At 53.8% G+C, this 27,259-nt stretch overlaps 2 protein-coding genes across 4 annotated transcripts in view; both read right to left on the bottom strand.

Annotated features, from left to right (window-relative positions):
• Positions 1–467: 467 nt before the first annotated feature.
• TMEM51 (transmembrane protein 51) lies at positions 468–10,952 on the bottom strand. 2 transcript variants are annotated; one of them, XM_030507838.1, is made up of 3 exons: positions 10,882–10,952; positions 3,583–4,031; positions 468–2,165 (listed from the first exon to the last, which is right to left on the bottom strand). In XM_030507838.1, the coding sequence occupies exons 2-3, from the start codon at positions 3,921–3,923 to the stop codon at positions 1,754–1,756; spliced, it is 753 nt and encodes a 250-aa protein (XP_030363698.1). In that variant the 5' UTR covers positions 3,924–4,031; positions 10,882–10,952; the 3' UTR covers positions 468–1,753. The 2 variants fall into 2 exon arrangements, with proteins under 2 accessions (XP_030363698.1, XP_030363699.1); XM_030507839.1 differs by lacking the exon at positions 10,882–10,952 and adding an exon at positions 8,712–9,073.
• A 6,969-nt stretch (positions 10,953–17,921) lies between these two features.
• KAZN (kazrin, periplakin interacting protein) overlaps positions 17,922–27,259 on the bottom strand; it is a 225,542-nt gene continuing 216,204 nt past the window's right edge. For both annotated transcript variants that reach the window (XM_030507749.1, XM_030507750.1), the window contains 6 exons: positions 23,041–23,177; positions 22,437–22,607; positions 21,655–21,844; positions 20,900–21,030; positions 20,617–20,667; positions 17,922–19,897 (listed from right to left, as the gene is read on the bottom strand). In XM_030507749.1, coding sequence (XP_030363609.1) covers positions 19,730–19,897; positions 20,617–20,667; positions 20,900–21,030; positions 21,655–21,844; positions 22,437–22,607; positions 23,041–23,177 — 848 coding nt within the window. In that variant the 3' untranslated portion in view covers positions 17,922–19,729. The remainder of the gene's footprint in view (positions 19,898–20,616; positions 20,668–20,899; positions 21,031–21,654; positions 21,845–22,436; positions 22,608–23,040; positions 23,178–27,259) is intronic.

Raw genomic sequence — 27,259 nt, 5'->3', positions numbered from 1 at the left:
ATTCCTGCCACACAACAACAGAAATTAAGAGATGCAATATGAAATAACTACTAATGAAACTGCTATATGGGTTTGGGCCAGCAATTCCCCTTTGTCTTCGTTCTGGTCAACCACACTGCCAAGTCAAGCTCTGCTGTACAATCCATAACTACATCAACATCAGCATCACCCCAACAAAGCCACATGGTACCAGCAGCCGAGAGGCAGAGGGCAGATTGGCTACACCAATATCACCTACACATCCTTGGGAGATCCTGCTTTCTACCCACACCACCAACATTCAGACCAGATGAGGGAGCCTGTGGCTGAGCATGCTGATGACTGTCATGGATTGCTTTGCTGGAAGCCCAGGATGCGGTGCATGGCCGGGATACCCATGGAGCAGGATCCACTCTGAAACGCTGTGGACCACTTGCAAAGCTTGGAGAGGGCCATAGCCACGCATGAGAGTGTAACACACACAAACACAAGGTACAAAGTGTTTATTTGAGCAGGTCTGCTCAGGATGCTCAGCAGTCATTGCACCCTGCGCACCTCCTGGCAGCTGTGCACTCAGCTCCCAAACCCCTGGATCCATCCTCCAAACACCCCTTTGAATCAGAACACAAAACACAACAGAGACAGCAACCAAGGCAAGAAATCCATCCCCTCCCAAGGAGCATAGGGCCTGTTTCTGAGCTCCCACCAGCAAGCACAGACTTGGCAGGAGCTGGGGCTGGCTCCAGGCCACCATCCCAGCCTCAGACAGGAGGAAGCTGCAGTGAACTCTGGCAACGCGGTTTCCCTTACTCAGACAGAAAAGACACCAAAAACAAGAAGAAAAGGAATGTTTTCCTTATCCATTTGGAAAATCCTTGTTCAGTATCAGTTTGGTGGCTTGGAAACATCTTGCTGGGAGTAAGGAGAAAAGGAGGTGAGAAGGTACATCATAGAATACAATCACAGAATGGTTTGGGTTGAAGGGACCTTCAAAACTCATCCAGTTCCAACCCCCTGCAATGAGCAGGGACATCTTCATCTAGAGCAGGTTGCCCAGAACCACATCCAGCCTGGCCTGGAATGGCTCCAGGGATGGCGCATCCACCACCTCTCTGGGCAGCCTGTGCCAGGGTTTCACCATCCTCATTGTAAAGGATTTTTATCTCACATCCAGCCTGAATCTCCCTCTTTTAGTTTAAACCCATCACCCCTTGTCCTGTCGCAACAGGCCTTGCTAAAAAGTCTCTCCTTGTGGTTCTTATAGGCCCCTTTTAAGAACTGAAAAGCTGCAATAAGGTCTTTCCATAGTCTTCTCTTCTCCAGGCTGAACAAGCCCAACTCTCTCAGCCTTTCCTCATAGCAGAGGTGCTCCATTCCTCTGATCATTTCTGTGGCCTCCTCCAGACCCTCTCCAACACGTCCATGTCTTTCCTGTACTGAGGAATCCAGAGCAGAATCACATTGGGTGGTCCTTATGTAGTACCACCACAAATTACACTTTTGGTACTTGCAGCCTTCGTTTACTTCACAGCACCAGACCCACTGGCATTCAGGCTTCTTTCCCTACATAGTCTTTTGTAAAGAGGAAAAACTCATCCTGTCCCTGTGCTGTGGTGCTGTGCACCTATTGTGTTCTCCACATTGCAGCTTCCAGGGAGCCCTGACCACTTCTGCACCCACAAACCGAGCCCCTCTTAAGTGTGGTTGCTTTAAAAAAACCCAAACTCCCCAAATCCCAGCAGCATCACAGGTTCTTGCTTGGTTGGGTGGGTTTTTAAGTCATTTGCTGGCTCCCTGGCACTTTCTCTTGGATCTCCTCGTACTTGGGCGGGGGGGTGAGCGGCTCTATCGTGATAGGGGCAGTGCTGTTCCCCTGCGCCAGGTTTAACCTGATGTCCTTCAGGTGCAGCTTCTCTGACTTGATCCTCCGGACCTTAAGCGGCTTGAGGCGCTTGCTGAGGCGTGAGCTGTGCTGCCCGGGCGGCCGCTCTGTGCCCGGCTCCGTGCCCACGGCACTGGGTGCCGGGGTGCTGTCATCCAGCCCCGTCAGTGACTCGTAGGAGGGAAGGGAGACGCTGATCCTGGTGCTCCTGTCCAAGTCTCTGGGCTCAGAGTAGCCCGTGTTCATCACCTCCTCGTAGCTGGGGACGTAGTACTGGGAAGAAGTGTCGTCGTCCTCTTCTTGGCTAGAAGGGAAAAAATGAGGCCGTCAGTAGCACATCAGCTTCGCTGTGGGGAGATGTTGGAGAGGAGAGGATAAAACCACGCCCTCTGCAAACCCTTAACAAATTGTTTTCCCTTCTGTGTTATATAGAATCACAGACTGGTTTGGGTTGGAAGGGATCTTAAAGCTCATCCAGTTCCAGCCCTCGCAGCATCTCCGTGGCCTTCTCTGGACAAGGTCCTTTTTGTTTGACAGATCACAACCCACCTACATTGGGACAGGTTTTTACTTCCTGGTGACATACATCCATATTTGATCATCACTTTCTTTGCCCTCAAGACCTCTTTTTCTATTGCACAGCAGTGATTCCTTCCCCCAGTAGAACACTGATTTCTCTCTTCCCCTCTCAACTATCAATCAAACTGCATTTGAAAGGGACATCACCCTCTGCCACTCCAATGTCTTTGGAGGTAGGTATCTACCTTTTCTGCAAACAAATTCAGCTCTGCAAGACTTTAACCCCTATACCAAAAGTACCTGCATGCAGCCTGCACACATAGACATGTCTTTTGCAGCATGAAGTTACCTTTACAATCAAATAGGGAAACCCAGTATTCTGGGTGGATCTGCATGCAGAGGAATTCTCTGCAGTCACAGATGGCACCTCTCCCCCAGAGCACTCCCTATGCAGCAGCCAGCAGAGCCATCATCTCCTGCCTCCTCACACCCTGTGTTGTCCCATTGCCCCCCTGCTTCTCTCTGCTTGGCCACAGCCTGCACCAGGGACTGTGCTGATTCCCTGCACGGCCACGATGGATGGGGACTTCTGCCCTGCTCCTGCCTTCTCAAGCCCTGTGTTTGCTCAGCCTGTGCCTGCTGCAGCAGCCTTTGCTTTACTTTACTGAGCAAACAGGAGAGCCCTGCAGACTTTCACCAGGTCTAAACTCCATTCCCAGCTGCAGCGGAAAGACTCCTTGGCACCTCTGGCTGCACCCAGTGAGACACAGCCCTTCCTCCATCCATCCCCTGCTTCTCTCCACCACCACCACCACTGGCCCAGCTTGCCCGGCTTGCAGCAGCAGGCTTCTCTTCTGCGTTAACCATTAACCACTGCCGGCAGCGCTCCCCCTCAGCACAATGCCTGTGTGGTGACAAAGGCAGGAGTGGCACGTCTCGGCACGGCTGGCTGGGCCACGGCTCCGTCCAGACCCCAGCCTACACACAAACAATGCTCCCTTTTGCCTACAGCACCATGTATACAGCTGGAATCATTCCTTCCTCATCTCCACATGTTTGAACCCCAAACCATGACACGTGCTCTCTTATTGCAGCCCTCTCAGCCTTACGCTCCTTGGTCCGGACCTCCTGGAGGAAGGATAGCAGCCCTTGGCTCCATTCCTATGCTCAATCCCATTCCCTTTCTCCCCCTAAAGGTTTACCTGTCCTCCTGGTGCGAGGGCTCCACAGACACTTGGTGCTGCACGTGAACGATGTCTTCGCTCTGCCTCTTCTTGTCCCGGATGTTGAGGCAGATGGAGAGCAGCAGCAGCAGCACACCCGCCCCTACCAACACGTACGCCACTGAGAAGGTTTTGCTCTTCAGAGTGCCTCCGTTGCCACGGTCGGGCTTGCTGCTGTTCCCAGCATGGGTAGTGGGTTTGTTGTCAGGGCCAAAGCCAGGGACGAGGTTCCACACAGCCATGATGATGCCGAGGACGAGCATCCCCAGCCCTATCGCCGTCAGGGCGTAGTGCGAGCCGTTGGCACGAGACTGGGCCATTGTTCTTGCTGCTGGCTGGGAGTCCCCTCCCTACAGCATGGCTCGGGTCTGGGAGGCTGCAGTCCTGCTCGCAGGCATGTGGTCCCCTCCCCAGGCAGACGGTGAGCTCTGGGAAGAGATGGGAAGCAATGGTTAGTGCATAGTGGAAGGAAAAGACTACACAGCTACCATTTCAGTGGCTGGGATAACATCCCCATCCCCATCTAATGCTGGGAATCTCATATCAGTGTGCCTGTGGGAAGCACATTAGGACATAGCAAGGCAGCAAAATCCTTGCTGATTGTTCTCATCATGACCCTTTGCTGCCTTCTTGGCTGTAATAGCCACCAAGCTTAGAAAGGAACTGAATCACTAACACGTGCTAAGGACACAGACTGACCATCCTTAGGAGCCTTATAACTGACCTCTTCCCAGCACCAGGAAGAATGCCACCAAAACAACTTTCCACGCTCTCTGGAGCTGCGCTGCCCCAGACAAGCAGCCGTTGTCTCTGCACATTAACCTAGAAATGCTCGGGAACAAATTTCAAGCCGCACAACTCCTCCTTTACCCCTGGTGCAGACAGAGCGGGGCTCCCTGCGGCGCTGGCTGCCTGCCCTGCACCGCCTCCCTGCATGGAGAAAGGAAAGCAAAACTGCTGCTTTCCCAGCCAGCATGTGGCAGCGCATCCCGGCAGCTCACCCTCCTGACCTCGGCTGGGGGAGATGGAGCTCCGAGCACAGCCCCTTCCTCTGCACCACGGGCCAGTCACCTGGGTCCCTGCAGCAAAGCTCCGCCAGAGCCTTGGAGCCTCCTCTGCAGCCTCCCTGCTTTCCTCATGTTCGTGCCAGGGTTCTCAGTACCCCAGCGCTGCCAAGGCCACCACTAACCCATGGCACTGAGGCCTCGTCTGCATGGTTTGGGAACACTTCCAGTGACTCCAGCACTGCCCTGGGCAGCCTGTTCCAATGCCTGAGCACCCTTTGGGGAAGGAATTGTTCCTATTCTCCAGTCTAAACTTGGGGCCTGAACCTTCGTGCCTGTTCCCAGTCTCTCTGGCTTCCCTGGGGCACCTGACCCCTGGGAGAGGGCAGGATTTACACTTCTACATCATCTCTGCGCCTGAAAGTTTTGTGCAGATCCCTCGCAATCAGATTAAAGCAGGAGACCTGACATACAAGTCTGTGTCTCTATTGAATTAGCTCTTCTTTTGGCTCTCCAGAGTGTGTGCTTATCGCTGCTTTAGCAATAACCCTGACGTCAGTGGCCAGAGAAGGAGCTGCTGCTATCTCTGCCTCCGGTCCAGCATCCCTGGCGCTGTCTGAAGCAGTGGGGGCAGCCCCATTGAGATGGACACCCATCTGCATGGCAAAAGGGTGCTCCAGCCCTGCTCCAGCCCCTGTCTGCCCATGGCACAGGGTCATCCCTGCAGCCAGACCCACCTTCATCCCTGTCCCACGCACGCCTGTGGCGCTGGCAATGATTTACACCCGGATCTCTGAATCATTAAACTCCACTGGTGTGGCTGCAGAGCCGTGAGCGCCTTCACCTGCTCTGCGCTTGGCTGGGCTTCCCGCACCTCTCACCGGCTCCCTGGAGGCTGCCGGAGCCAAGGGGCACTTTATGACTCCTCTTGGTACATTCCCAACTGTTATTTCAGCATGGGAGGGCTTGGGATCAACCCTTTCTTGAGCACGACACACCAACACCATGCCTGGAGACAGCCTGGAGGCTTTTGGCACGGGCAGCAGCCAGGGTGGCAGCAGATAGCATCTTCCCCTCTGTGGGAGACACCAGCCCTACACAGTAACGTTCCTAGCTTGGGGATGCAGAGCTCCAATGGAGTCAGCTCCACATCCCGGTGCTGCTGGTGAAACTCCAGCCCCATCGAGGTGACTCATGAGGAAACACAACACCCACCGCTGCCCGCAGCAGCACCGTGCTCCCTGCCCTCTGCAACCTTTGGATCTCTCCCTTCCCATGACACCACCTGCCTGCTCCTGCAGCAACAGCTTTGTCATGGGCTCGCGAGAAATGAGTCTGCATTCAGGGAGCGGGTGAAACCCCGATGCAGTCACAGGGAATGGGATGATCTTGCTCCAGGGCTTCCAAGGAGTCGGAGCGTGATGAACGGCTCGCAGCGTGCCGCGATGGAGCAACACAGGATCATGGAATCACGGAATTAACTTGGTTGGAAAAGACCTTTAAGCTCATCCAGTCCAACCATTCCCCAGCACTGCCAAGGCCACCACTAACCCATGGCACTGAGGGCCTCGTCTACACAGTTTGGGAACACTTCCAGTGACTCCAGCACTGCCCTGGGCAGCCTGTTCCATGCTTACACCCAACCTGCCTTCTCATTAACCACCTTCCCTGCTAATTGGTGACCACTCGACCTCATTCCTGCAGTGGCAGAAGCCTCGTCACACAAGGGTTCAACCCACCAACACCACAAACCCCCCCATGGAGGCACCACACCAACCAACCCACCAACACCACAAACCCAGCAGGTCATGACTCGGGCTGTATTCTCTCATTGTTTTAGACCTTTCTGGCTGCTCACACCCTACCTGCCCCAGCAGTAGGGATGTTCCTGGTCAGACACAGCCCAGAGGATGCGGGGAGCTCCCTCCCCTGCTCCAGTGGGGAGGGAAATATCCAGTGCCATGAAGCTGAGCTGGGAAAAGCAGCGCTGAAATGCCGGTTTGGCTGTTTGGACAAACACCCAGCCTGTTCTAGAGCATCTCAGCAGGGAACAGAGTGACTCGGAGGGACAGCCCCGTGCAGACTAGCAGGGCTTTCCCATGTTTTGCTGCTTATGCTTCCTGCCAAGAGCGCACAGGAATGCGACCCACATTCACTGCTCTCGGCATTCCCGATGGACACTTCAGGAGCTGTTTCACCAGCTTTTTTTTCCCTTAAGTTTCATTTTTAACAACTCTCCCTCAATCGCACTATTGCAGACACCATGCAAAGAGCAGTGTTTTCTTGGAACACTGCACAAGGTGCTCCCCCCTTCTCCCAGCCCACCCAGAAGGGACCCCATGGCCCTCCGGCGCTGCAGCTTCCTGCAAAACAAGGGCATCACGGGAAAGCCAAGGCTTCCCGGTCCATTCCCGGGCTCAGGATGCTGCAATCCACCCGCACAGCCATGCTGAGGGCTGCAGAATAACAGCAACCAGGGCTCACAACCCTCCCCGTTTGCACACCACTGAAGCTGAAGGCATCTGCCACCACTACATCCTTTGTAACTCCAGACACTGTCACCACTGGTTGCTGAAGTGACACAGGTCACACAAGCTCCACAATCAGACCCCCTGAGCCTTAACTGTCACTACACAGCAGCCATTAGGACAAGGGGTGATGGGTTCAAACTGGAATACGAGAGATTCAGGTCAGATCTAAGGCAGAAGTTCTTCCCTGTGAGGGTGCTGAGGCGCTGGCACAGGGTGCCCAGAGAAGCTGTGGCTGCCCCATCCCTGGCAGTGTTCAAGGCCAGGTTGGACACAGGGGCTTGGAGCAACCTGCTCTAGTGGAAGGTGTCCCTGCCCGTGGCAGGGGGCGGAACTGGATGAGCTTTAAGGTCCCTTCAACACAAACCACTCCATGATTCTATGATCAGCTTGAACTTTGCCACTGAAGTATGAGAAACCGCCTCCCAGACCCTCTTTCTCGCCATAATTTCATTATAGCATCAGAGCAGTTCTTGCTGCAAAGCAGTAACGGACTTGGACAAAGAGTCCTTTTAAATTTGTATTTAAGGACATTGCCATTTATTCCTGGGGATAATGATGCTACCACAGCCACCACGGCCACGCTGGCACAGGCTCCCACAGCAGGTCAGTGAGCCCTCGCTGGGTCCAGCCCGCTGTGTGCGGTGTCCGTGGCTATTCCCAAGCCCGGCTCACACAGGCAGCCAACACCAGCCTAACACCTTGTGACCAGGGGCTGCTAAACCAGAGCTTTAGGGGCTTTGCCTCTCTTGGGGCTAGAGAAGGGAGCTGAATTGCCAGCCTACCCTGTGTGCCCGGGCCTGGGAAAATCACAGCGCTTGGGCTTTGTCTCCTTCCTGCTTCCTTTTGAATTCCACTTCGCACCTTTGTGTTCACTTTTTGTCCTCTTTTTAATTTTCCTGATCTGCTGTTTCCTGCCAAGATAAAGCTGTTCCAGCAGCCTTCCCCCATGGTTTTTGGTCTGTGACCTCGCTCTGTGCCAGATACCACCCTCTCCTTTGAAGCCTTTCAGCGCCTGTAGACATTACCCATCTGCCCTTCTAATGTCCCCCGAAGCTAAATCTGGCATTCCCATTGCCTCGGAATGCTTCCCAGCCCTCCTGGAGTGCTTTAAGCAGCTCCTATCACACCATGGGAGACCCGGAACCTTATCTCAGCTTGCTGCAAGCCACTAACCTGGCACGCTGCTGGTACCACCTTCTTCATCCTCACCCTGGGTTTCAGCAACGTCCTTCATCTCACTGGGCCCCAAAGCAGCACCACCTCTCCCCTCACTTTTCAAACCACCAACAAGCAAGAACAAGACAGAGAGGAGCCAATGGGGCAGCAAGGGAGTGATGGAGGATGCAGGGGGAGGGATGGAGCCGGCCGGGCAGCCAGGCACAAAGCTCCAGTGTTTACCCAGGCGGGCACACGTATTCTGATAGGGATAGAGGTTTGCTGGGGATTAGATTGCTCCATGCTTCCTGCACAGCTCATGCAGGAGATTTGGTAGAGCCTTAACACTGGTTTCTGCTTAATAAATACACTGGGAACAAGAAACACATTGAGCAGCATTCCCGAGATGGACACGTACCTTGATGCTGGAGGGATCACTCCTCCCGGGCTCCAGCTGGGAGCAGACAGCCCTGCCCTGGCCTCCCAGGATCTTCATATGAGTACAGATGTGGGCAGCATCTTTATGGTGCTGAGCATCACCAACACTCAGCTATCTGCCAGGCCTATGGGCAAACAGTGCTCCTTCCCCAGGCACTTCCTTCCTGAGGTATTTCCCCACCCGTGTCATTACCCATAGCAAAAATCAAAGGCATCTCATACTTCCGAGTCACTTCGGGTGAGGGCTGGGTTCATCAGCCACACACCCATGTGTTCCTCATGGCCATCCAGGAGGTTTGTCTTCCTGGCTGCCACACCAAGACACCCAGGGCCTTGGAAAGCTGCAGGATCATAGAATCACAGACTGGTTTGGGTTAAAATGGATTAATCAAAGGAACTTCTTCCCTACTTTAAGGAGCTTGAAATCCCACCAGCAGCCAAAAGCCAGGACCACACGTCCTGGTGCAGCTTCCCCTCACGTGGGCTCCACCAGGCTGAGCCAAGGGCATCCTGTGTCACACACAGCACTGTGGGGTCCTGTTCACATGGACCTGCCTCCCAACAAACCCCGCCACGCTCCAACTGACCTCCACAAAACAACGGCTTTGGGGCACGCTGCCCACAGCAAGAGCTGCTCCCACAGACCCGGCTCAGTTCAGCAGGGCACAAGCAGTGGGGTTCCCTCGCGCACACCCTCTGCTGCAACACGGCACCTCAACCTACTTCCACTGCACTGGCATTGGGCATTCCGTGATCCCGAGACAGCCTTTTTTAAGTAGCTATGGGGAACACACACACACGGATTGCTCCTGACACACACACAAACATGCAGAGCTGGCTCGGAAGGGAAAAACCACCCAAGCAGAGCAGAAGTCCATAAAACACCCCCCAGCAGCCAGCAATCCCAGTGTGGGGCTGTGACAGAGCTCAGTGCAGGTGGAATGTGGCTGGCACACTTCCTGCTCTCCTGGGCTACCGAAACACCCCCCTGATGGGGTTTCCAACTCGAGCTCACCTTCCAAACCCAAGAATTCCATAGTTCTTCCCCTGCCCCTCTCAGGAATAAATCAGCACAGCAGAGATAGGAGCTTCCTGAGATAGGTGCCACTGTCACAGCCTGTATCCCAAACCCACAGTGCAGGAGGGTGCCCGTGCTGGGGGCCAGGGCTGCTTTCTCTCTAAAGCTCCACTTGGGAGCCATTGGCAGAGTTGCCGGAGCCCTTCCAAGCTCCAAGCACTCTTTGTTTGGCAGCAATGGCACAGTGGGAAGAATTGCCACCCCCTGACCAGCGCTCGGTTCACAAACCACCCGGCACAGACCTGCCCTGTGCAGGTTCCCTTCCCTTTGTCTTTGTTTGCTTTCCAAACACACTCGTGCACACACCGTCCCTTGCACCTCCCCGGGCCGGACTCCTTCAAGCAATGGGTCTGTGCTATGCGGCTCCCATGGGAAGCGCCACAAAGGGGCTGGTGGGCTGGAACGGGGCTCACTCACACCCTTCCTTCCTCCTGACACCCGTGTTGAAACAGCGGATCCTTCCCCAAGGGTGACCGCTCTTTTCCTCACTCTTCAGAAGCCCACCCCAGTACCCGCAGGGCACCAACTCATGTGCCATGAGGGGTGACCCCCACACCACCACCACCCCAGCCCCCCCGTGCCGCTCACACACAGCCCGGCTTGGGCGCGTTTCCCTTCGGGTGGTTTCACATTTTGGAAACCGGGCTGAGCTCCGGACGGCATCAGGGACCCCTCGCTCCCACGGGCCACGCTCAGAGACACCCATGGCCCCACACGGGGCAGTTCCAGCCCTGGCTGGTGGCCCCCCGGTGCAGGGAAGAGCCCAGCGGGGGCCCAGCTCCAGCCTGGGGCTGAGTCCAGCCTGGCCCCGTCCCGGGACCGAGCCCGAGCCGATCCTGCCTCGGGACTGAGCCTTAGTCCGGTCCCGTCCCTTCCTCGAGGTCTGAGCCTGACCCAGTCCCGCTCCCTGCCCCGAGCGCCGCGGGACCGAGCCCAGCCCGTGTCCGTCCCGCCTCCAACGCCCTCCCCGTCCCGGTCCCATCCCCGGTGCGACGGCACCGAGCGCAGACCCCGCTCCCTCCTCCCTTCCCGGGGCTGGGGGTCCGGCAGCCCCCTGCCCGGCCCCACGTACCTCCCGGCGGCGGCGGCGGCTGCGGCGGGTCCCTCCCGGTGCTCCCGGCCCGGCCCTCCCGGGGCGGCGCTTGCGGGGCCCGGCCCCATCGGCGGGGCGGCCCTGGGGCAGCGCTCCCCGTGCGGGCAACAGGGGAAACGGAGCATCACTGACCGTCCGCTCTGTTCCCTCTCCGGAGCTGTGGTTCCTTTCGGTACTTTCTGGAAGCTCTCAGCCGGGTCAGGGGGTGGCACAGGCTGGTTCTGCTTCCCCTTCTCCAAAAGGTCTGTGCTTGCAGCAACAACGAGCTCAGTCACAGGAGAGATGTGCTTTGGTGGTAGCCAAGCAAAATGTGTTCCTTTTCCCACACTAGTTGCGCACCCGGTAGCAAAGGGGACAGGCCCCAACCCGCCTGCTTCCTGGGGTCCCTGAACCTCGGAGGAGGCTCCTGCAGCACCTACTTCCTGCAATCCATACATTCCACCATGGAATAGGTAAGAACTATATGTTTTCCAGTACCTCATCCCAGCTCTGGGTTACAGGTTGGGTCACCTGCTCCAAGCAGAGTCCTCACAGTGCTCATAGCCCCGTTTCTAGTTTAAAAAGCAACTTGTGGGGGATGTGCACCATGAAACTGCCTCACGAATGAGCGGAGCCTTTCCTCAAACAGGCAGCTCTCAGCAGAAACCTCGTTAGAGGAACCACAACCACCTGGGCTCATCGCTGTGTCCCACAAGGTAAAGCCAACATCCCCACAGAGCCGGGCTGGTGGTTGCAATGAACCTGGAAAGTGCTTTTATCAGGTTGCTGCCCTCTATAAACACTCCCAGTTCACCACCTGCTCACTCAGAAGAGCCATTCCAGGTACAGCTGCAGTTCTGCATGGGATTATGGGCTGCTCTGGGAAGCAGTGAACCGATCTAAGATGCAACTGAAAAACCACGGAATCCCAGAGTGGTTTGTGTTGGAAAGGAGCTTAAAGCTCCTCCAGTTCCAACCCCCTGCCACGGGCAGGGACACCTTCCACTAGAGCAGGTTGCTCCAAGCCCCTGTGTCCAACCTGGCCTTGAACACTGCCAGGGATGGGGCAGCCACAGCTTCTCTGGGCACCCTGTGCCAGCACCTCAGCACCCTCTCAGGGAAGAGCTTCTGCCTTATCTCCAACCTGAAATTCCCTGTTTCAGTTTGAACCCATCACCCCTTGTCCTATCGCTACAGCCCCTGATGAAGGTCCCTCTCCAGCATCCTTGTAGCCCCCTTCAGACACTGGAAGCTGCTCTGAGGTCTCCACGCAGCTTCTCTTCTCCAGGCTGAAGAGCCCCAATGTTCTCAGCCTGTCTTCATATGGGAGGTGCTCCAGCTCCTGATCATCCTTGTGTCCTCCTCTGGACTTACATCAAGAGCTCCTACGCTGAGGACATCAAAGCTGCAGACATTGCTGCACGTGGGGTCTCACAAGAGAGAATAGAGGGTCAGGATCAATTTTTCCATGCGCTATACATCCAATAGTTGCCAAAGTGGGAGCATGCTCCTGGCACAGTGGCACAATGGGGCAGCTGGACGCTGAGCTGCAGCTGCATTTCAGCAAACCCCATCACAACTAACACCATGTCCAGCATCACCTCTCCCCAGCTGCCATCCCAGCGTCAACAGGGATGTGTTTTTCCTGACCCTTCTCACACCCAGCCGTGGTAATAAACACCACCAAGGACTCAAACTCTTTTGGAGATGACGCTCAGGGTGGGTTTTCCCCCCGCCACGAGTGAAAAGCAGCACTGCCACACTTGCTGGACCAGCCCCTGCAGTTTTTCCTGTCCCTTAAGCCCTGCAGAGGCAAAAGCCATCACAAACCCAACACAACTTGTGACATCCCCTTGCGTGACTCCGCACGACACCACCCTGCCTCGAGGGCACTGCTGCTCAGGATGCCGGGTGGGAAATCCCCCTGGTTTCGCTGCATCAATCCCTACGAGAGCAATCCCACATGGAACCAATGGTATTTTCCACTGGCTCACCTGCCCTGGCTCCTCCTCCTGGTGCACGGCAGGGCTGCCCCTCCTTGCTCACCATACCTTCCTTCTCTAATCAAAGGCTAATTTGAGAGCAGTTCTACAACAGAAAATGACATTACATCGATCTGTGTATGGGGTTTGACCTGTGAGCCTTGTTTTGCATTTTCAGGCTTGGCCACCACCTCAGGCAAATTCTTTCTCTCCTTCCCCTCCCCGCAGCATCTTTCAGTGCCAGACACAACCCTGTGGTCTTGGGTAGCTCCGGCAGTCAGTGCCTACAGCAGGGAATTGGTTTCTCTGCAGAAACCAGTGGGAAAATGCACTTTAACTGGCACTGATGCATAGGGAGAGCCCAGCCTGAGCTGGAGCAAGGTCACTCACCCTGCGATGGGTCCTGGGGACCGAGCACAGTGGGCACCTTCATAAAGTGGCTCCTTATGCTCTGCAAAGCTGAATATTGACCAGAAATGGGTCTTTGAGAGCAGCTGCATGTTTTTGCAGGGGCACACTCAAGCCATTTCATCCCCCACCTTGGCTTGGTTGTTCCCTTTGGAGCAGGTTTCTCCCCTCTCTCCCTGACCCTGGTTGCTTTGCCCATCCTTAAGTTAAGGGACTCGCTTGCACCCCTCAGCAGGCAGAGCCTGGGTGGCTGCGAATGCTCCTGCCTTCCTCCGCTGTGTACTTTGCTTTGGGACAATGCATTTCCATGCATATTCTTGTCTCATTTGCCTTTCCAGCTATAGCAGCCATCCTGGGTGGGTATTTATCTACGGGCAGCTCCCTTGCACACATTCCCAGGGTGGGTTGGTATCTCTCCTGGCTGTTTATCCAGCCAAACATGCGGGATAAAGACACAGAAACACCCAGGAGGAAACAGGAGCCCCACCGGGAGCCATCAGCAGGCAACAAAAGAGCCTTTCAGAGGGGCATTTGATGCCCTGGTACTTGCAGAGGTGCCAGGGGCTCGTGTTACCCTGTGTTACCGGCAGAAACTGCTCACAGCACTTCCCCTGCTCAAAGCAAGGTGCTTCCCAACTGTGATAAAATCACCCCTGCAAAGCCCAGCCCAGAGCACAGCCACATCCCGGGAATCCTCCAAACCTTTCCAGCAGCGAGCGGAACCCACTGCTCCAGTCACAGCCGTTCCTGGACACCCGCAGCCAGCTTGTCCTGAAGGAAGAAAAGCCCGTCCATGTGAGTCAGGTCTGCAGAGCCCCCACATTGCCCATGCCCATGAATACAGAGTTATTTCATAACAACTAATTACAAGTTATAATGCATCTGGAGGGGATGCTCAGGTTTCTACTCCCCCCCATATCCCTGGTCCTACAGCCCCGAGCCACCCTTGCCTGGCAGTGCAGCCTTTCAGGGAGGTGAGGTTTGATTCCCCCTCCCTGGGCTGGGGACAACCTTGTCCCGGGCACTTGCACCCCGAATTCCCAGCCCAGGCTCATTTTCCCAGCATTTCCCATGAGGATACGGAGCACGGCAGAGCCCCGGCTTTGCCCTGGGATGAAAGTCCATCCTAGCCTGCTCCATGACGTGCTCCCTCAGACCCCAGTTCTCAGCCGACAGGTCTATACTGGTGTCTCTCCTCCCCATGCCTTAGTTTCTATACCCTGATTTAGAGAGCCCCTCTGCCAGGCTACGGGCTGGGAACCTGCAGTGCAAGCGGGAAATAAAAGAGGAAAAGCAGCCTCCTGGGAAGCATTTCCACATGCTCCTGCTTGGCACAGTGCTGTGCTTTCCCAATGGGAGGATGTGACCTGCCAGCATCTCCCTGGTGAGGTGAAAAGCCTGCTGGTGCGGGTGTCCCCAGGGGCTGCCGGGACATCGAGGTGGTTCCAGCACAACCAGTCCAACCACCGTGCCAGGTCAGCGTCTGCCTTTTCAAGCACCCGCACGTCTGCAGCCTGGAGAACAGCGTAAATAGAGCTGCTGTGTTAGTAATAAGTAACCTGCTGCTTCCTCCTGGCGCCAGCCTCGGGGCTGCTGCAGCTCACCCGCGATGCTCCGGCTCAGTTCTGCCTTGCCAAAGCACAGCCTGGCTGGGCAGCAGAACCAGCCCCTCACTGCCAGCACCAGCCGTGAGAGGGGGTGAGGAATTGCTTTGTATTCATCAGGGCTTCAGTGTTCTGGGTTGTGCCATCAGGAAGTAAGTGGCTTGCTCAGGACAAGAAAGGGCTCGGGAATATGAGGTCTGGGGCTTGAGGATAACAGGGCTGGGAAAAGAGAGCAATGGTGGTATCGTGGCTGGATTGCTGGGCAGAGGTTTAATGTAGCTTTGCGGAATTAGGAGCAGACGGTGAGGGCTGGCTTGTGCCTGAGAATGGGAAAATGTTGGGAAATCACTCACCAGCCATCATAACACTCCAAGGAAACCTTATTACCTGGACATGGGGCCTGAGCGCAGCTTCAGTGTCCCAGTTGGATGGTGCAGAGCAACTTGGTCTGTGCTGCTGCCTGTGGCTGCCTCCGGCCAGTGGGAAGCTGAGGACAGGGGCTGAAGTGGGGGACAGTCGGCAGAGCAGGATGTCCCAAAGGCCACACAGGATTCCTGCTGCGGGGAATGCTTCCAGGCACTGCTGCATCCCTCGGGCTGTGCAGGTGAGGACTCGCACAAAGGCATTTCCAACACTGGCTTCGTACACACAAAGCAGTAAGAGTAGAAGATTCCTTCAAGGACCACTGAAAAGGGGTGAATAAAAGATGGGGACGTGTCCACACTTCCAGCAGCCTCAGCCATGGCCCTTGGCACCAGCGTTTGGGGAGATGCCACCCTTTGCAGCCCCCATCACACAGCCTGTGACCCACCGACCACCCTGATGATCTACTCAGTTATTTGCACATACAGCTTTAGCTCTTGGAAGCAAAACCCGAGCCAGGGAGGTGACATCACCTGCCTAAAGCAATGGGGCAAGTCTGTGCCAAGGCAGGAAACCTCCCCTGGACTCAGCCCTGCTGCCACCTCAGACTCACTCCTGATACACAGGTTATTAGTGCATGGCTGCAGCATGACAGGTAATACACAGTTATAATGCACAGTGACAGTTATAACGTCACCCAAGGACAACACCAAGACCAGCTTATGCTGGTAAGGAGCATTGTGTGCTCTGCAGGGCCTTTTTAATGTGACTTTCACGTGGCATAAGGCCTTTTAATGTGACTTTGCCTCTGCAAGACTTGAGAACAGACTTTGGGTGCATGCAGAAGCACAGAGAGGCAACAGAAAGACGACTAAATTACAGCATGGTTTTGTCAAAGATAGCTCATGACAGACTCATCTAATTTGGATTCCTTTTTTATACAAAAATCAGTGCTTTCCTATCCAAAGGTGATGCAGCAGATATAATAATCTAGATAAAAATATTTAGATATAAAAATGAAGATATATTTAAGTTAAGCATTTCTTACAACACTTCAGAGGAAAAAAGTATTTAGTTTAAGATAGGAGGGATTAATGTGAAGTTGACAGAGAGCTGTTTAAGGGAAAAATTTGCCCTAAATCATATTTAAGAAAGAAGCGATGAGGATGACAGAGGTTCTGCCTCAATGGTCAGCAGTGGGATCTCTACTGCTCCATGTATTAGTGGCCAAGGAGGCAGAACCCAATTATTTGCTAATGAAATCTATGATTCAGCTTAGGCCAATGAAGGTTTGGAGGGGACAGACAGCTTCTTATATTCCAAGGAAATTGTTAAAAAGGGAGAACTGTTCAGATGACATAATAATAATACTGCTTTTAGGCGCAATAACCCGAGCACAACGCTGTGCCTTGGCACAGAGCTGTGACATTTTCCTTTCTCGGTCTAAAGTCCTCACCAGGAAACACTCGTGACTGCAGAGCAACGTTATGGGTGCAAAGTGCACAAACACCACGAGTCAGCCCTAAAATAAACATATTCCACACCCCACCCCCCCCCCCCCTCCCGGTCTTACAGGCTCAGGCAGTGCTCACACGATGGCAGCATCGCAGCACGCTGCAGCGGGGATGCTGTGGGACTGGCGGGCCAGGGATGCAGCAGCGCAGCAGGGACAGGCTCTCCTGCAGCCCTGGCCTGCCCTCTGCGAGGGGGACACAGGCTGTGTGGGGGGATGAAGCCACCAAGGAGACTGTTACAGCTCCAGATGATAGCGATGGGAAGCCAGCTGGCTTCCAGGGGTGGGTTTTTTCTCCGTTTCAGATCAGGGTGGTTCTTACCTGCTCTGCATCTGCTCACAGACACAGGAGGATTCTGTCAAAAAAAGAAAGAAAAAAAGGAAGGCTCATTATCTGTACCATTTGATAGAATCACAGAGTCCCACACTGGTTTGGGTTGGAAGGGATCTTAAAGCTTCTCCAGCTCCAACCCCTGCCACGGGCAGGGACACCTTCCACTAGAGCAGGTTGCTCCAAGCCCCTGTGTCCAACCTGGCCTTGAACACTGCCAGGGATGGGGCAGCCACAGCTTCTCTGGGCACCCTGTGCCAGCGCCTCAGCACCCTCACAGGGAAGAGCTTCTGCCTTATCTCCAACCTGAACTTCCCCTGTTTCAGTTTGAACCCATCACCCCTTGTCCTGTCACTCCAGTCCCTGACAAAGAGTCCCTCTCCAGCATCCTTGTAGCCCCCTTCAGACACTGGATTAACATTATTAATATTAATAATAAATTATCCAATCATAAATTGATAATTTATCCACTAACAAGCATTACAACACAAAATCACCTGCTTTTCTTGGTCCTCAGCATTACATCTTCCACACCCGAGGAAAACATCTGGCTGTTCCCCCACATTCCCAAAGCTTTGCTTACCTTAAATCCTTAAATCTGAATTTTATACAAATGAACCGATGGCCCCATGTCTGCACCCAGGTACAAGCACTTGGCCGGCATCTGGTCCTGGGAAAGAGCTGGTCCATGGATGCAGCCCTCTCCTGCATCCCCCCATGACCCCACGGACCCCAGATTCGATCAGGGCAGGGGTGATGTGTCTTGTGCCCGGTACCACAACCAACCTCAGCCCAGGGTTGCTGTCTGATGAGCAATGAAATCACGTGGAGTTCCTCCATACTTTAAAATAAGCTTTATTTAGATCTTTTATAATTTTATATTTGCATCCATGCCTTCAAGGATTCTCCCCCGCTCACATGGGGAAAAGTTAAATCTAATGTTACCCATAATTCATATGCTATTTCTCCAAGTTCTCTTTTAAATAAATCATCCTCTTAGTAATTTTTTTAGAATTATTTCCTAATTTACAAAACAAAATAAAAAGCTGAAATGCAAAAGGAAACTACTGGATAACACGGAGGTTGCTCATCTGCTCGGGTGGTTGGTAGTTATAGGAACTCAAGGAGAACCAAAAGAACCAAACCAACAAAACCCCAAAACGTATAAAAACGCTTCTCTGCAGAGAAAGACGCCATGGGGCAAACTCTGCCCTGCTGCCCCACACTGGTCCCTCGCTCACCCCCCTCCCCACGGCCTCTCTGCATCATCCCGGCAGCAGGAATCCACAGCGCGAGGGCACCGGCGGTTCAGTTCGGTGATTTAAGACAAAATACCCCTTTTTGTTTTTAACCAGAATCGGAATTAAGAAAAATAATACACTATTACAGCATCATTAAATAAATCTTAATACATCGTTTTGTTTTTAAGAGCTTAAAATTATATCGTAAGCATTAAAGCATAAGGTACTTATCTTGGCATAAGCAGAGCGCGGCGTGTGTTAGTGGAGAGGGGAAGCGGCCGCCGCGCCGGGGGGGTGGTTTTGGGGCATTTCCCAAGGGATTTGGAAGCACAAGTTAGACTTTGTGCTTCAAAACCTCTCCAGTGGGGACTCGTACCGATTGGCCCCCCATAACACCCCAAACGGGAGCGGGGTGGCCGGCCCCATCTTGGGATATAGGGATATCTCAGGATATCCCCTTCCCCCTGCTCCCAGCTCATGCTGGATCCCCCGAATTGTACTTGAAGCAAAGGGTGAGCCCCCCAAAAGCAAGGAAAAACAGCGGGCAAAGCCCCTACCAGCTCCCCCCCATCCGACTTCCTGGCATGTGTTTAGGTTTGCGTTTTCCAAGGCGTTAAGTGCTCCTGGGGCATCTGCAGCCGTGGGGCCAAGGGAGCCCGGGGGGGGTGTCCATGGCTCCAAGCTCCCCCGGCAGCAGCTTCCCAGGACAGTACAGTACAAACACCCCCTTCCTCCTCCCCGCCCCATCCCAACCGACGTGGAAAAATATAAAAACTCCCCAAACTTCTGCAATAATTTAGTTAGAATAACTCCTCTGGCTCTGTGCAAATAAATTAAAACAACGAAAAAGGAACGTTAAAACACTTCTTTCCAGACCGGCAGGCGTTAACATCCAGCCCGGGTCACCTCCGTGGGGCCAGGAAGACATCACAGCACATGAGAGAGTCTTCTTCTCCACTTATCTTGTGTGTTTTCTGTCTGAGGTCCCTCAGCTGAGCAGGTCCTTCATCCCCAAGCGAGGACATCCCATGGGCTGGGCTCCGGAGAACAGCGGGTTTGGGACAAGAGACGTCACAAGCACAAAGTGCACAATATTTCTGGTATTTACAGACACAGCAGTCCTTCAAGTTTCAAGTTTTGTCAAAAGAAGGAGGAAAAAGAACAAAAACAACCAAGCAACAAAAAAAAGGAAAACTAACCCAAAGTGACAAACTGAAGCGACAACAAAGGAGTTACCGGTATGGGGGAAAAAACACAAGAAAAGGGGCCAAAACTGAAGTTACGACACAGCTGCATCGCTCCCAAGACAACAGGTAACACGTCCACAGGCGGGGCTGGGCTGGGGTATGTACATCGGTGATGGCGAGGCCAGGGAGAGGCTCCCAGTGCTCGCCCAGCACAGGGGGTCACCAGTCCGCGTCCTCCTCGATGTAGTAGTCAGGGGCCGTACCGTCGAAGAGGCCAGGGTCGAGGGACTTGCGCTGCTTCCCCCGGGCAAACACTCTGGAGATGGAGCCGAAACCCATCTTCTCTTTCTTCTTTTTCCTCTTTTGGTCTTCTAGGTCCTCTAGAGACTGCAGGGGGAGAGGGGACAGGTTTGGGCACTGAGTTTTCATTCACCACCATGCATCAGGGGTGATGGACTGTAGCGGTTGGGTCCCAGAAATATTCAGGTCCAGATCCAAAGCAATCATAGAATCCCAGACTGGTTTGTGCTGGAAGGGACCTTAAAGCTCATCCAGTTCCAACCCCCCGCCACGGGCAGGGACACCTTCCACTAGAGCAGGTTGCTCCAAGCCCTGTCCAACCTGGCCTTGAACACTGCCAGGGATAGAAGATTCACCACTTCCTTGGGCAAGCAATGTTAAGGTCCTGGACCAAGAATAAAAGCCATATTCCCAAAACGTGTGGTGAAATTCGCAGTGGGCCCCCTCCCCACATTTCTGGGATTTTGGCTTCTTAATTCAACTGGTTCAGGATTTCAGCTCCAGGAATGTAAGGTCAGGGAAGGGGCTGTGCATGGCTTGCAAAAATACCCCAATGTCTGAGGGTCAAATACAGAAAAATAACCTGATCCAGGCTTTGCCTTACAACAATTTAGGCCACGATGTGCCCTGATCACATTGGCCACCTATGGCATTATTTGGATTTTGGAGAAAAACATGGAAATCTGAGACAGCTGAGACTTATAATTCAGGATAGCACAAATCAATGCCACTGAGCACCCCTGAAAGTACTTGCTGGCACAGGACGGGTCTCATGGGTGAGATTTAAACAGGGATTTGTGCCTTACCTGTACGATTGGGTTGTGCAAGTTCTTCTGTACCGGTCCAGGACTGTCCCCCTGTGGCAGAGGAGATGGATATAAATGAATCAGCCACCCCACCTCAAAGCGACTTGTTCTGGCAGCTGAATCACTGTGGGGCTGCGACAAGTTCCCAGGAAAGCAGCTCTCCAGGTCAGCAAACCTCCAACCCACACCCACCCCAAAACCAACGTCATTTTGGGAAGCAGAGGACCCCCAGCATCCCCAGAGCCCCCCAGCAGGAGCAAGCCCCCATCACACGGTGCCTTACGTTGCAGAGCGAGTGCGTTCGATGCCGGGGCGAGTTGATGTCGCTCGGCGTGGACGACCGGTCGCCCTCGGCCGCGGAGGCATCAGAGATGATGGACGGCTGCCGGGAATGACAGGGACTCACTCTGACCGCTGGAAGGCAGAGGGGGGCATCAGGGAGTTACCATCACGCTGGCAAAGCTGACACCGTGCGAAGCTGCTGCTGCGCTTCCAAAAACCCGGGGTGCATTTTGCCCATTACGTTTTACTCCATGGAGGAGTAAGGCAGCTCCCCAAAACGGGTTTGGCCCCTCATCCTCCCATCTCCCTGCTCTGGAGCCAGGCTGAGAAAGCTGAGCTGGTTCAGCCTGGAGAAGAGAAGGCTCCTTAAGAGGAGACCTTAGAGCAGCTCCAGGGCCTAAAGGGGCTACAGGAAACCTGGAGAGGGGCTTTGCACTAAGGGTTTGTAGGGACAGGACAAGGGGAATGGCTTTAACCTGCCAGAGGGGAGATTGAGATGAGCTCTGAGGCAGAAGCTCTTCCCTGTGAGGGTGCTGAGGCGCTGGCACAGGGTGCCCAGAGAAGCTGTGGCTGCCCCATCCCTGGCAGTGTTCAAGGCCAGGTTGGACACAGGGGCTTGGAGCAACCTGCTCTAGTGGAAGGTGTCCCTGCCCGTAGCAGGGGGTTGGAGCTGGAGGAGCTTTAAGGTCCCTTCAGCACAAACCAGCCTGGGATTCTATGAACTTGCCCATGCCCTGACCCGTGCGGGGTGCTCACCTTGCCGGTCTGCTGAGTGCTGGGGGTGTGAGTGGTAGAGGGTCTGCTGGCTCTGCCGGATGGCGGCCGTCAGCGGGAGGTCAGCCTGCATCACCCACTCCTGGTTGCCGTTCAGCACCGTCTCGCCCGGCATGGCCAAGGAATGGCGCTTGGGAACGTCCTTGGTCAGTGTGGCAAGGGACTGCTTGGCCTGGGGAAGGACATCGAGGCAGTGATGACGGTGGGGGGAAAACCATGTGAACATCACCCAGAGCAGCAGAACCAGCAGCAACACTGCACCAAACCCACCCTTCCCCTTTGCACAGAAACACCCAACTTGTTTAAACTTAAACAGGGGAAGTTCAGGTTGGATAAAAGGAAGAAATTCTTTGAGGGTGGTGAGGCCCTGGCACAGGTTGCCCAAGGAAGCTGTGAATGCTCCATCCCGGCAGTGTTCAAGGCCAGACAGAGCTTTGGGTGACATGGTCTAGTGTGAGGTGTCCCTGCCCATGGCAGGGGGTAGGAACTGCATGATCTTAAGGCCCCTTCCAACCCAAACCATTCTATGATCGTGTTGCTCCCAGGACAGAGGATATCCAGCTCCTCTTTAGTGATGGACTCATTTTCTGCCAGTGTTGCAATAATACAACTCCTTCTGAAAAGGCATGCGTGCAAGCACTGCAGCAAACAGATGCAATATTGCAATAAAGATTTAACTTCAGCAAAACTTGCTGGGGTGTTTGAAGCACTCAAGCTGCTGAGCTGTGACCCTCGAGTCACGGCCACTGTGTTAGCAAGCTCACCATGGCCAGCTCAGCCTCCAGCTCCTTCATGCGGTTGTCTTTCAGGTCGAGCTGGGAGCGCAGGGCACTGGCGTGGTCCGTCGCCTCCTTGGCTTGCCGCCGCAGCTCCCACTTCTCCCGTTCCAGGAGATCCTTCTCCTTCGCCAGGGCTTTCACTGCATCCTCACTCTCCTGCAGGAACATGGGGAAGCCATCAGGAAGGGGAAACCCGTGTGCTACCACAGACCACTCTGCCACAACCATCTTGGGGGTGCTTTGGCTGTTGTGGTGCCAAAGGGTGTACGGTACCTTCAGGTACCACAAGAGCCCTGTGCTGGCAGGAGTAGGGAGCTGAGGGATGCAGCCAGTGCTCCCTGGGATGGATGCCTGCTGTGCAGCTGGCTAAAATGACATGGAATTTCCCAGGTCTGGCTCACCGGCCTGATTTCCTGCTGTATTTATTTATCCTTAATCTGCCACGGCCCAGCCCGTGCATCTGCCCAGTTACAAGAGACAACCTGGCGCTTTGGTGGGTTTTGCCTGGCAGCAAACCAGGTTTCATGCTCACCTGCTGCTGGCAGCCCCCCAGCGCCACCAGCCCATGGTGCTGGGCTCCCACACTCACTTTCCTGTGCTGCTCGTAGTTCCTGATGAAGTCGCGGAGCTGCTCCTCGCGGCTCTCCAGCGTGGCGTAGAGCTGCTGCATCTGGCTCACCAGGTCCGTCTTCTCCACCTTCAAGCGCTTGCGGTCGGCTTTCATGGCTGTGGGAGAGACAACAGCTCAAGCACAGGGGCACAACAGCCCCTTGCCTCCATCTCTTAGGTTATTTGAGGAGAAAGTACAAAATTACAACCCCAGGGGCTGGGTACAGATGCTGAATTCATCCCCAGCAGTCCCCCAACATGCCCATCGCATCCCCACTGTGGCTCCTGCTCATCACCCGCCCTCCAAGGGGCAGTTCAGCCCCTGGAAAAGCAGATTTGAAGCAGGTTGAAAAAAAGCAGGTCGAGGGAGGGGATCCTGCCCCTCTGCTCTGTGAGACCCCACTTGCAGCACTGTGTGCAGTGCTGGTGTGCCCAACATAAGGACATGGAGCTGTTGGAGCAAGTCCAGAGGAGGCCACAAGGATGATCAGGGGCTGGAGCACCTCCCGTATGGAGACAGGCTGAGCACATTGGGGCTGTTCAGCCTGGAGAAGAGAAGCTGCGTGGAGACCTCAGAGCAGCTTCCAGTGTCTGAAGGGGGCTACAAGGATGCTGGAGAGGGACCTTCATCAGGGACTGGAGTGATAGGACAAGGGGTGATGGGTTCAAACTGAAACACGAGAGATTCAGGTCAGATATAAGGCAGAAGCTCTTTCCTGTGAGGGTGCTGAGGCGCTGGCACAGGGTGCCCAGAGAAGCTGTGGCTGCCCCTTCCCTGGCAGTGTTCAAGGCCAGGTTGGACACAGGGGCTTGGAGCAACCTGCTCTAGTGGAAGGTGTCCCTGCCCGTGGCAGGGGTTGGAACTGGAGGAGCTTTAAGGTCCCTTCAACACAAACCAGTCTGGGATTCTATGATTCAGGAGCAAAACCGCTGCCAAGCCTCAGAGCCCAGCGCAGGAAAACCTGCTGCTCCCTTCCAGGATAAATAAACCACAAGAGGTTTATTTTTAGCAGTGAGGCAGATTCCAGCAGCGCTCCCACGAGCCCAGGGCACGGCTCCCTTCCAGCTCAAGGATGCTGCATGGGGATCAGGGGAGTCGGGACACCACAGGATGGGATCAAGACCTTCATGTTTCCCCACTTCTAAGTACCACTGACACAGGGCCAGCTTGCTGGGAGCCTGGTAAAACCAGGAAGAATTCCAGGAATACCATGTCAGACAAGGTGCTTCAGGAATATCTACACATTAAGTGCTTTGCCCATCCTTAAACTTGGTCCTTGGCAGCACTGTCCTGTGGCACCCTGCTCCAGATACACCCCACCAAACCCATACCCAATTTAGGAATCAGAATACAAATACTGGTTTTCATTCCAGTACTTCACATGCTTTTCCACCCTGAGGAAGTGCTGCTCTTGAGGGACTGGGATGGTATGAAACCCCCTCTGCCCCTCCAACACTCCCTGCACTCACTGCATTGCAAGTTGTCCCTCTATATTAAATACACTAAAACCCTCAAACCCACCAGAAAAATCACCCCCAAAGCCACCAAGAGCTGTCTGTACTACACAAGTCACCAGAAGATGACAGCACCATCACGAGTGGAACCCATCCCCAGGTACAAGCACAGGTCCAACCTATTTCTATGACGGAAATCCACACTGAGCGTTTCAGCCCCCACTGCATTTCCTACCCCTATTCCCGTAACAAGTCACTTCACCCGGGGATTAAACCCCACCACAACATGCTTCTGAGCCCCTCCTGATGTGGGATAACAACTGGACTGAAGAACATAAGAAAACCATTGTCATTGCATGCTTAAAAGGAAACCAGTTTCCTTTGTGCAATTAGCACCTTTGGTACCTTTGGCTTCATGGTTCTGCCTTCTCCCAGCACAGGAAAACTCGTGCCTGGGAGCTCTGTTCTCATCCTCCTATACCTGGGAACACTTATCCCTCCCATCTACTTTCTGTTAAATGCTCAATAAAAGCATTTCAAAAGCATTTCCACCTGTGTAGAAGCAGGGACAGCAGTGCCATTAGATGTGCACTGCAGCCACCAGGCTCGTTACAACAAGGAGATATTTACTCAGGTGGGAACTTTGTTCTGTGCACACGGATTACTGTAAGTATGTCCTGGGAAGACGCAAAATAAAGCAAGTGCTTGGGATGGAGCCAGTAGGAAAGGGAGAGGGCTTGAGGGCCAGCAGAGAAAAAAGTGGTGGTGGTGGGAAATCAGACTCAGTAGTGGAAGAAAAGGGAAATATTTGGGACAACAGAGATTTTTATCTGTTAAAAACCAGGAGATGAAACTCTTTGGACCAACATTAAGCATCAAAACACAGAAAACAATAAACCAGCTAAGAAATGTCGTAGCAATTCACGACAGGGAGTGCTTGTTACTCTTCCACATCCATGAACATGACTCCTCGCGGGACAACTCAGCCCCTTCCAACATCAGGACTTTCCTTATTTTCTTCCCAGCTTGGGAAATCACTACAGAACCCTCTAAAAATAACCACAATGGGACAACATTGAAGTTTATAGAAAAGCCCTTTCCCACTGCTCGTGTGTATTTAACAACCACCTTCCCCTGGGCAGTTATTTCACATGACCTCAAAACTTGCTGAAAGACAAAAATTACTGATAATTTGTCTGAGCCATCCCGGGGTGAGATCCAGACCCCGCAGAGAGCAGTACCTGACCACACTGGCCATAGCTTGAGGACACATTAAGTGATTTGGGCTCTCAAGGCGGAATTTCTGCCCCTCTTAACCCTGGTCTCAGCCCTGTCCCGGTAGAATAATGCACTGCTAAACCCCCGCTATTTTTAAGCATCAAACACTTTACAACACATAAATATATGTATTCGAGGGCACTGAGATGCTCTTAGGAAAGTTTAAATCACATTTGCACTCTCTCATGCTGGAGGCAACAACAGGCTCCTAATGAATTTCATTAAATAGCGAGTCCCCTATAGCATACAACCTGCTTTAATCAGTGGCAGCATCCTATTAGAAGAGTACACACTGCCTCCAAAGGTTGACTATTTACCAGCATTCACACCAACCAGTGCTGTGAGAAGATGATGGCCTTTGGGTATTGCAAGAGCAGGCTTTTCCCTATTAACCCCACAGGACACTTCACGATTTGTTTCAGTTCATACCTGGAGAGATGTGCTAAAATGAACACACTTTTTCCTCCTATTACCATTGCTCTCCCTCCTCCGGAACTGATCAGCTCCTGAGCTTAAAGAAGATTTATCCGTCATTGGAGAACTTCATTTCAAACCCAATTAATAGGAAATTAATTGAAAGAGGCAGAAGGAAAATAAGAAGTTGGGCAGAAGCGAGCAGCTGGGGCTGCCAGCGGCTCCTGCAACGAGCCTCATGCAGCACCTTCATGTGCTCTTAGCAAACAAGCCCAGCTAATTACTTGTGGGGGAAAATGTTCCATTGCAATCCATGGCACGCCAGCAGGAGCAGCCAAGGAGGAAGAAAGGAGCTTTCCACTGGCCATCAGGGCCATCCAAGGAGGTGAAATGGGTTTTTCCCCTTTAATCTGATGCTCCAGGGCAGGTTTCTGTAGCCCGACCCCCCCAGGAATATCTAAATACACTTTCCCACAGCTCACCTGTACGATGGGCTCTGGCAAAACCTCTGACCTGTTCATAAACCCAAGACAACAAGAGAGTCAGAACTCCTAACCCCATACCATGAGCAGGAAGTATTTAGCTCATGCAGCTTATCTGCATGATTTATTTCCCCTCCCAGCCAAAGCACATGGCCGAAGGAGAGGGGGGTCCTACCAGCACCAGCAGCAAGTGATGGGAGAGATCCCATTGATCCCTTGGACTCAGCACCAGCCCCAGCAGCAAACAATGGGAGAGGTGGGTTGGGAATAGTGGTGTGAACCCCCCCCGCTCTCACCGCACCCCCCCATCCCCACAGTGCAGGCACTGCACCATTAACGCTGTGCGAGGTCAACCTGCGCTCCTGTTACTTGAGCTCCCACCTCCTGCCACATGATCCGTCTCCTGAGCATCGCTCCTCCCGGACAAGGATGATGGGACCTGCTCTGCACTGGGTTCCTCTTGAGGTCCCCCCCCTCCAGCACCTTCTGTTTCAGCTTTACCTAACCGAGCCACATTCTAATCACTCCCAGCTGAATGTCCCCACCAGAGGTGCCACCACCCCATGGCCC

Source organism: Strigops habroptila, chromosome 16, assembly GCF_004027225.2.
Source record: "Strigops habroptila isolate Jane chromosome 16, bStrHab1.2.pri, whole genome shotgun sequence".
Lineage (NCBI taxonomy): Eukaryota > Metazoa > Chordata > Aves > Psittaciformes > Psittacidae > Strigops > Strigops habroptila.
This window is presented reverse-complemented; position numbering and strand designations above follow the sequence as displayed.

Bases quoted from the DNA above. Each gene is read 5' to 3' on its own strand.
- TMEM51 (XM_030507838.1), bottom strand. From the start codon at position 3,923: ATGGCCCAGTCTCGTGCCAACGGCTCGCACTACGCCCTGACGGCGATA. The intron at 2,166-3,582 runs GTAAACCTTTAG...TTTCCCTTCTAG, and splicing joins CCCTCGCACCAGGAGGACAG to CCAAGAAGAGGACGACGACA.